Here is a 9,703-nt window from a genome sequence, read left to right as displayed (position 1 = left end):
GCTCTCGCCTTCACTTCTTCTTTCTCTCGTTTGTTTTCCTCAAGTCATATCACAAGGAACAAAACAGCCCCAGCTTTTAAAAATACCTTGGTGTTCCTGTGTGTTTTCCTATATTACAAAGTGCCATAATGAGAGAGGAGAAGAGAACAACAAAAAAGGGAGATTTGCCTGCGAGCGAGATAGCAGCGTTGGCTCGGTGGTGGAGGGCCGGCGTCGGAGCCCCGTAAGGAGAACACTTCTCTTTGTGCTCGCACTCCCTGGGACTCTGGCACCAAGGGAATTGGGTACAAGGAGCTACGCTCGTGGCGAGCTGCCAGCCTGCCTTCCCTGCCTGCCTTCCCTGCCTGGGACGAAGGAGAGGAGAGAGGGAGCGAGGAACGCAGAGGAGAGGAGAGGAGAGGAGATGGGAGGACGGGTTTGAGTTACACAGTTACCAAACGAGGAGGGAAAGCAAAGAATTGCAACTCTTAACTCGGAACACACACGCATGCACGCACACACACAAACCCACACACCCACACACTCAGCCCACCTCTGACCCTGTGTGCCTTCCATTCCACCTTTTGTGTATATATATGTGTGTGTGTGTGTGTGTGTGAAAGTAAGCGTGCCCAGATCTCCTCTGCACCTCTGAGCTCTTAGGCCAGATCAGCAGCTCAGAGGCTGGTGGGAGGGAGGGTGCAGGCGGCACGAGGAGGGAGGGGAGGAGGGGGCAGATGGAGGGGGGGGGTGCAGGGCGCCTTTGTGAGGTGATTCTAAGTGTGCCAGCTCTGCCCGCATGTTTCCATTAGATTGTCATGTTGCCTAATTAGAGAGAGGCGGCATGATTCACCTTGTTAATTAGAAGGACTTGCACACCAAGAGCCCGGGGGCTTCAGGCACAGAGAGAGGGGAAGAGAGAGGGGAAGAGGAGCCCAGCACTACTGCCTCCAGTCTCCCTCCATCTCTGAAGCTTCTCCTCTCATCTACCTTCAGTTTTTTTCTCCTCTCTTTCCTCCTCCTCCTCTCCTTCTTCTTCTCCTCCTTCTTCTTCTTCTTCTTCTTCTTCTTCTTTTTTTGATTTGGAAATGAATAAATCATCGGTGCAGTCCTCCTCTTGCCGTGCGCGATCTGGGTTCACGTCTTCGCCGGGATGCAAATTACATGTGATCAATAGCAGGTGACGAGCACTGAATCTCACTAATGGTAAAAAGAGAGGGATGAAGAGAGGAGAGACGGAGGGAGAAGAGTGCTAGCCCAAGCAAGGAGGAATGTGCAGGGGAGGAGAAGGAAAAAAACACAAAAGCGAACGAAACGTCTTCGCGGTGGGGAACACTTTCCCCTTAGATCAGCATTATTTTTAATGATCAGCTCCAGTGTCGACGCGGTGCGTGGCAGCGGGCGCGCTGTGAAGTCTGCCTTTAAATGTGCTTATCAGGGCCTTTCCAGCGCGGCACTGCTTAACCCCGCGTACCTCGCAAGCGTTCAGACGCTCCGCCGTCATGGCCCCCTGCTCGCTGACACCACCACCACCATCACCACCACCTTCACCGCCTCGTTATTTCAACCTCATTAGCATGCGGCACGTAGCGCAAGGTCGTGTGTCGTACACACACTTTTAGCGCCTCTTAATTTCTGCAAATAAGATGCGTATGAATATGAATGTGTGTGTGTGTGTGTGTGTGTGTGCGTGCGCGTGTGTGTGCTTGCATGAGGTCAGAAAGACCATGCACTCTTAATGACCTGTGCCTGGAGAGAAGCTTCTAGCACTGAATAATTGGTGGTTGGCCCCTTGACAACAGGTCTGGCGCGCCCAAGCCCTTTCAGAGCACCAGAGAGGGAGAGAGAGAGATCTGAGTTAGTCTCTCGCCAGTCTGTGAGGCTCATATGTTGAGGGTTCTCCACAGACACTCTCTCTCTCTCTCTCTCTCTCTCTCTCTCTCTCTCTCTCTCTCTCTTCTCTCTATTCTCGCTCTCTCTCTCTCTCTCTCTCTCTCTCTCTCTCTCTCTCTCTCTCTCTCTCTCTCTCTCTTCTCTCTCTCTCTTTTCTCTCTCTCTCTCTCTCTCTCTCTATTCTCTCTCATTTTTTTCCTCTCTCATTCTCTCTTTCTGTCCCCTTTCTCCCCTGCGGTCACGTCTTTGAAGGGTGTTTTGCTGAAGTTGGCAAGGACGGAAGTGTCAGCATGGCACAACAAGCTGCCGGGCGCACACCTGGCCCGCCTCTCCCTTTGGTTGGGCTGGAGAAAAAGGGCATCGGCATCATTTCAAACAATATGGTCCCTGTTTTATATATAAATGTGCAATCAAGAGAAGCAGATATAGGAGCAGGTATAGGCTATCTTAATGTATAGGATTGACATGCTGGCATTAACCAATCTGATAGACTGATCACCTAAGTGACTCTAGGCTTGTGTCTGAGTACATGTTTGCATCCCAGTGTGTGTTCTGTGTCCCTGTTAAGCCAGCACATGGAACCGAGAGTCACTAAATAATTGAGTAAATGAAAGTTAATGTAATTAACTGTTATGTATTAATTAGTTGGCAAGGGAGGGTGCTGGCACACGTAGCACCATATCACACCATCTCGTGTTGGAAGGCCACCCCTTTTCTGTGCTCTCATCTCTCCCCCACCCCCATCTCCCCACTGGCCTGACCTCTGTCGGTGGAGGAGCCAGAGGCGGAGTGTGAGCCTGTGTGCGTGCACAGTCCAGACACACACACACACACAGGATGCAAAAGGAGCCCACAGCTTGCAGATGTTCCTGCAGAAGTGCCTAGATGCCCCGGAAGCAAAGTGTGCGCGAGGCAGCTTTGTAAGGAAATGGCCGTGAGAAGACCTGAAAACACACACGCACGCACGCACGCACACACGCATAAACTCACACTCTCTTACACCCATCCATGTGACCCCTCTGTGTGTGTGTGTGTGTGTGTGTGTGTGTGTGTGTTTTATGTCCCTGAGGATGGGGAGTCGGGAGGGTTGAGGATCATCATGACGGTTTTCTTTATCCCCCCCTTCACTTGGGCTGCCACCCCCCTCCCACACCCCCCTTCCTCCTCCTCCTCCTCCTCCTCAACGTCAGGCTCACACATGCGTTCCGCTCTACCAAGGACATCTGTCTGTTACTGTCTGCAAAGCCTGGGGCAGGCCTAAGGGGCAAATGGGGGTGTGTGTGTGTGTGTGTGCATCTGCAAGAGGAGCCTTTGTTAGAGCTGCAGAGACAGAGAAGGGCAGGTTGCCTGTCAGGATGTTGTTTTTCTGCCTCTGTCGGTCTCTGTGTAGGGGCATTAGGGGGTATTACTAACCAAACCGGGGCCAGATCTGGATGCTAACCGCCATTGATCTGGTCATTATAGGCTACTTCCCACCACTCATATTGCAGCTCTCCATTGCTTCTCAAAAAACAGGATGTTGTGTTATTTATAGCAGGATGTTGTGTTATTTATAGCATAGCATTGCACAGACACTATTTGTCCTGATTAGGCTGATTTGGTTGACTGTAGAAATTGTGTTATGGTCTTTACTGACAGTGTGTTCACTTATTATTGAACTTGTTTTATAACATTACCAGCATTTGTGATTTTTTTTTAGTGATTGCATGCTAGTGTTCTCACACACTCGCAATGCCATGGCCGCACACACATGTATATAATCTTACTCTGGGTAGAATGTTGCATATGCTGCATCCCCTTGGGCAGGCACACACACACACACACACACACAGTGTCTGACTACGTGAGTGACGGTGTTTATGAAGCCCGTGGAGATGCAGGGAGGCTTTCTCGTGCTTCTTCCTCAGAGCCATTGGTGTCCCCTGGAAACAAACGCCTGCAGTCACAAAGTAATTGCACTGGGGCCGTAAATACTCTGTGTGCATTTGAACCCCCCCCCCGTCCCTCTTTTCCAATCTGAGGCGCAGATATAGATGAGTGCGCTAGGGATGCTGTGGCGAGACTCGGACATGTCCTGCTGGCCGTGACCTTTGGAAAGCCATTTCAGCTTACAAGCATGACGTCCTGCCCCTCAAAGGCCAGTCAGGGCCAAAGCCTTCTCTGGTATTTAAGTAAAGCTTGGGGGGGTAGCGCATATTCCAGCGCCTGTATTGATTGAACTCTCCAGATCTATATTTCTAATGCCTATTGAAAGGTAGGGGAAAAATGAACATATGGTGGGTGGTCTTACAGTACGTATGGTGAGTTTTGGTGATGTGTTTTTTAATGAGACCTTTGATGGTCACAGCATTGAGCCCTGCAGATATTTTAGCTTTCAACCTTTACAGTAAAATGTAGGCTACTGGTAGTTGTGAGATAATCAATAAGTTATTTAGCAGATATAATTTATTTGGGGTAATTCGGCCATGTTTGGTATACACAGTCGTGTAGGTCCAGTCAGTCTTCAACACACAGTGTAGTTGCGAAGCCTAGACCTGCTCAACAGATCTCTGCTGCTCTGTACTGCGTAGTGCCTAAACCCATGTTACAGACCTGTCAGTCTGTCTTGCCTCAGGAGAACGGGGCGTCTCCCAACCATCACCAGCCATCTTTCAGTGGCATTGATTGCATGCTGACAACAGTGCTCTGCAGATGGCGCAGAGTGCGTCTGCGTGCATCACAGCACCATAAATCTGCCCACGCAGACTGTCCCCCGTGGGCGCTCGCTGCCCGAGACCTGGTGCCAGCTGATGGGCAGAGATGGCATCCTGGCATCCTGGTGCCAGCCACGCCACGGTACCCTACTGCCACATCTCCTGGAGTGGCACAATGCCACTGGATTAGAGTGGGGTGCGATTATCTGTTGGGGTTCGGTCCGAGGCAGGGGCCCTTGTGCCATGGGAGTGCCAGCGTGTCTGTTGTGTGCCTCTCGCATGACTCTGGTGCCCGCATGTGTGTCCCTGTACCTTTACTGACTAAGCAAGGCATAGCAGCTCAAAGATTATGGCCTGATAATCTTTGATCAAGGTTAGATCATCTTTAATCTTAGATCATGGTTTGAGTATCTACCATTTCTTATGAAAAGTACAGGCAACATTGTATTGTAGACTGCTGTTGATGAAAGCGTCTGCAAAGGGAATAAACATAAATACATGTAATTGCATAGCCTTGGCTGACTGCTCCCCAGCGTCTCTTGAGGGTCTGGCCCATAGAGAGCATCCCTGTGTTTGGATGCAAGAGTTTGTGTGTGTGTGTGTGTGTGTGTGTGTGTTTGAGCTTGAGCTGTCAGCGGGGCGGGGTGCTTCGGCTCGTCTGCCTGTTGCGGTGATGGGAAGTGGCATCCCCCCTAAAGGCCAGCCTGGGCCAGAGGCGCTGCCAGTGTGTGTGACGCCACGGCCACGGCAACGGGCTTGCACCACTCTCCCTGTTCTGCACAACCAACGCCAATGTCCGTCTGCACCCTCCTGACAACCTTACAGAATAGCATAACTGGACACTAGCTCTACTTTAGCTCACAGTACACTGAGATTTTGAGAGGCATGCATCGATTGTTCCCTTTTAATTTTACACACACACACACACTCACACTTACCCTACCCCTACACACAGTGAGGCAGGCCCTCCTAAAACTCCCTGCTGTGTCGGGTTCACATTGTCTGTGTGTGTATGTTTAGTGTGTGGAGGTTTGCTAGTGTTTAGGTGTGTGTGTGTGTGCGCAGGCAGGCTTGATGCCCTCTGTGCCATGTCCTGGAGGCTCTCACACGTCCGGCCGGCAGAAAGGCCAGCTCCCAGTCACGCTGTTCCACCAATCCTCTCTTTCACCTCTCTCTCCCTCCCTCTCCCTCCCTCCCTCCCTCTCTCTCTCCCGTCTCTTTCTCTCTCTCCCTCCCTGCGGCCACCCATGACATTACCTGGGGCGTCGCGCCTCCCCTCACAAATCACGACGGGAGAAATCACATCAGAGCATGTGACCGTGCCACCGAGGCGGCACAGCACAGCCCAGCCACACACACACACACACACACACACACACACATCGGCAGCCCAACGCCTGACAGCACACTGCCATTTTAGAGCAGAGAGGCCTCTCCTCAGGCAAGCCGCAAAATGGCCGCTGCAGAACCAACATGGCGGACTCTCTGAGCTGCCAGGTCGTTAGTGAGGCTCCAGATGAGATCCTGTGTGTGGGCACAACCGGTCGGGCTCACGGGGTATGGCACAGGTGATGCCACTGTCTCACGGGGCATGGCACAGGTGATGCCAATGTCACGTCTCTGATGCCTAGTATAACACTAGCTAGCTTTGGCGATTGAATAAAACACAAATGGAATGCATGTTAGGAAATGATACACGAGTAAAAGCTGTAGCCGAGCGTCTCACGGCTCTGATCCTGTGGGGAATGTTGGGGGACGTTTGGGTTGTTTTATCATTCTTTGCCTCCTGGCTTTCTCCAGTCCAGCCTGGAAACAGGAAGCAGAATATGCTGCTGGTGTGACTGAAGATGTCTCGCTGTGAAATGGCTCCTGCTGCCATGGCTAGGTATCAGGGAGGGAGATGATGGGAATGGATTTGCTCATGAGAAGGCTTTTTGCTCGTACCATCTGTGCTCTGGTGATTTAAGTTGTTGTGTTATCAATTCACTTGGAGTTCTCAAAGTGTTGCCAGATGAAATTAACCTGATGGCATTTCTCTCTCTCTCCCTCCCACTCTCTCTCTCTCTCTCTCTCTCTCTCTCTCTCTCTGTCTGTCTCTCTTTCTCTCTCCCTGCTTCCTGTCCTTTCCGGAATCTTCTCCCCTCAGATGCAGCAGCAGGAGCTGGCCCAGATGCGACAGCGGGACGCCAACCTGACCGCGCTGGCCGCCATCGGCCCCCGCAAGAAGCGCAAGATGGACTCGCCGGGGGCGTCATCGTCAGGGCCCGAGGTAAGACAACGCCGCCCCCCCCTCCAAACCAGCCCTCTGTACCCTTTACACTCCTCCTGCAGGCGGCTATACTGATATCCCAGAGTCCTCAGTGTCCTCACAGTTCCCCCTTGGCCCTGGTCACTCCTCACGGCCGCCCCCCCCCCCGAGCTTGGCTGATCCGTCTAAGTCGAATAGTCCTGAGAGGGGAGGAAGTCTGTGTGCCTGTGCTGTTTCAACCCTCCGGGGGCAGGTCCCCGTGTTCCTTTCCCAGCACTCACTGCTCCTTCACTTGGAGAGGGAGAGGGAGAGGGAGAGGGAGAGGGAGAGGGAGAGGGGGAGAGAGAGGGAGAGAGAAAGAAAGGTTCCTGTGTGTAATGATTTATCCAAGAACAGTCAGCCTGATGGCACTGCTGATGTGGGAGTGATAACTGAGAGAGGTGGTTTCAGGTCAGTGTATAATTTGATCAGGAGCTGTTGAGTGATCAGGGTTTGGAGAGTACGACTAGTGGCAGGTCAGTGAGAAGTTAAATACGAGGGAAGTGCCTAGGGTTGTTTTGGTGATGGGCGCTCATTTTTTTTTGGTCCAAATGATATCAGAAAAGTCAAGTATCTTAACATAATACCAGGTATGTAAGAGCAGTGTATACACTGCATGCTGTATGTTAATCCTTAAAGACTGAGCAGGTGTCTGCAGCGTCAAGCAGGCGTTGATGACTGTGTTCCTGTTCCTGGTCTTGCTCAGTCAAGGAGACTGGGATCAGGAGGCCATGGACAGAGTGTCTGAAGCATTGTTCCCAAGCGCACCCAGCCAGCTCCTTCAGACAATGAGAATGAGTTGTTCTGATATCTCCTCCAGTTGTGTCATGAGCCAATAACTCTCTCACACTCACACTCACACACACACACACACACACACACACACACACACACACACACACACACACTCTCTCTCCCTCTTTAGCAAGTTCGCTGCCAGGCCACTTCTTGTCTCCCTTCCTCTCGCTTGTTTCTCTGTCCTCCGTTTTAAGGGTCGCGCTTGCGCTGCCGAAAGGGTCACTCACATTTTCATTTCCTCTTACGTCCAGTTTGGAGAAGGGGTGGGAAAAAAAGCCATGGGTTGCCAGAACTGTGCAAGAAAAATCCCCCCCTCCCTCCCTTTTTCCCTCCCTCTTTCCAGCCTTTCTTTAAGTCGGGTCTTACGTTGAAATTTGAACGGGTGCCAGGTTGGCTATTATTCCCTAATAGCGATGGCTGCCAGTGTAAGGCTTTTGGGAAATGCCAGAAAACAAACATGCTAGAGGTGTTCCTCTCCGGTTCTGTCCGGCTCGCTGGAAACACGTGAAGTTACACACGGTATTGACGGGGGCCTATACATGTTGCCGCTTTCCCATGTGCTCGACTAAATATGGTCTCAATTACGAAGGCTTATAGTTTTAGCAAACATCGTTTCCCATCGGAATCAGGTTTACCCGAGAGGGAAAAAAAGCAAAATGGCAGGAAAAGAAAAGCAAATCTTATGGATTAATTCATATACTCATTGCAGGACTACAGTGCTTGTGTAGTCAAGCAGAAACGTCAAAACTTTTGCACCGAGAATTTCAGTGACTATTAAGATTCAGAAAGAGTGGTCTGAGTAATCCTGTGAATATGATAAACTGTGTTTAAAGAGACAAAAATCCCTGAACTCTCAATGCAAATTGGTCATTTTAATAACCTGCTTATTGGGTTGTATGTTCGCATCATGCGCTTAGCTGCAATCTGTTAGGGGGGGAAAAGCGAGTCACACACAACGTGTCCGTGAACCACGGGAAGCATAAATAACAAAATAAAAGCATTACTTCTGCTGCTTGAGTGTGTGCCTCGCCTCGACCCCTCCCTTCCCTCCTCCTCACCCACACACCGCCCCTGCAATGGCAGTGCCCCCTATCACTGGACAAAGCTCGCCATGCTCAATGAAGGAGCAAACACCAAATAAATAAATAAACAGTCACACACCATAATTTAAAAAATGCACTTGATTCTTTATTTCACCCTCTTTTTTTCTCCCCCAGCGGCCATTTTCTTTTTTTTATTTTTTTCTTCATTCCTCATGGTTCCCTCTTTCTTCTCCTCCTCTTCTCCTTCCGCCATCTTGCTGTCCATGGGTAATTAGTAGAAGAACCTAATGATGTGTGGTCCCTGCGCCGTACGGTGCGAATGAACAAGGGATTGTGGCGGAGGAGTGGAAAGAGAGAGGTGGGGGTGTATATATATATATATATGTGTGTGTGTGTGTGTTGGGGGGGGCGGAGAGGTGGGGGGGTGTCTTAACTTCTTTTCACCACCACTTCCCCACTCCATCCATTCATACACCCACTTTCCCTCCCCTCCCCTCCCCTCCCCTCCCCTCCCTCCTGTCCTCTGCTCTGGTTGAGGCAGGCTGGCGGGGGCTGTAGCTGGGGATGGAGATGTGGGGATGGGACCAGGGTGGTTTGCCGGCGGCCATCTCTTTTTCCCTTCTGCAGAGCAAAGTGAATGTGACTTTTCTAAGGGGGTCACAGGATGCCCCCAGGCCCCCTAGCTGCGTGCTGGACGGCGGCCCGCTCTCAGCTTCACTGTGGGGCTTGTCATAGATTTCATCTGCACAGCAATGAGCCGCGGGGGGGCGGGGGGTGGGGGGCAGGGGGGGGGCCGCAGGGGTGGAGGGGGGGTGGGGGCTGGCTTAGAGGATGGCGGGGGTGGGGTGGGGGCAGGGCGGTTTGGAGGGGGGGGGGGGTGTTCACTGGCCGCGAGCGCAGGCTGCCTGCATTATGGAGGCCCACGCTGATTATTTTTCCCCCGCCACCGACATCACATCCTGAGCCGAGCGAGCCCAGCCGCCCTGGCTGCATTAAGGAGGGCCCGCGGA

The 9,703-nt window shown here is 51.7% G+C and overlaps 1 protein-coding gene across 1 annotated transcript in view; it reads left to right on the top strand.

Annotated features, from left to right (window-relative positions):
- LOC121682158 (transcription initiation factor TFIID subunit 4-like) overlaps positions 1–9,703 on the top strand; it is a 115,176-nt gene that overhangs the window by 73,028 nt on the left and 32,445 nt on the right. The window contains 1 exon segment of the mRNA XM_042062203.1: positions 6,712–6,834. Within this exon segment, the coding sequence (XP_041918137.1) occupies positions 6,712–6,834 (123 nt within the window).

This window comes from Alosa sapidissima, chromosome 14 (assembly GCF_018492685.1).
Source record: "Alosa sapidissima isolate fAloSap1 chromosome 14, fAloSap1.pri, whole genome shotgun sequence".
Taxonomy (NCBI): domain Eukaryota; kingdom Metazoa; phylum Chordata; class Actinopteri; order Clupeiformes; family Clupeidae; genus Alosa; species Alosa sapidissima.
Note: the sequence above shows the minus strand (reverse complement) of the source record. Positions and strands in the feature narration are given on the sequence as shown.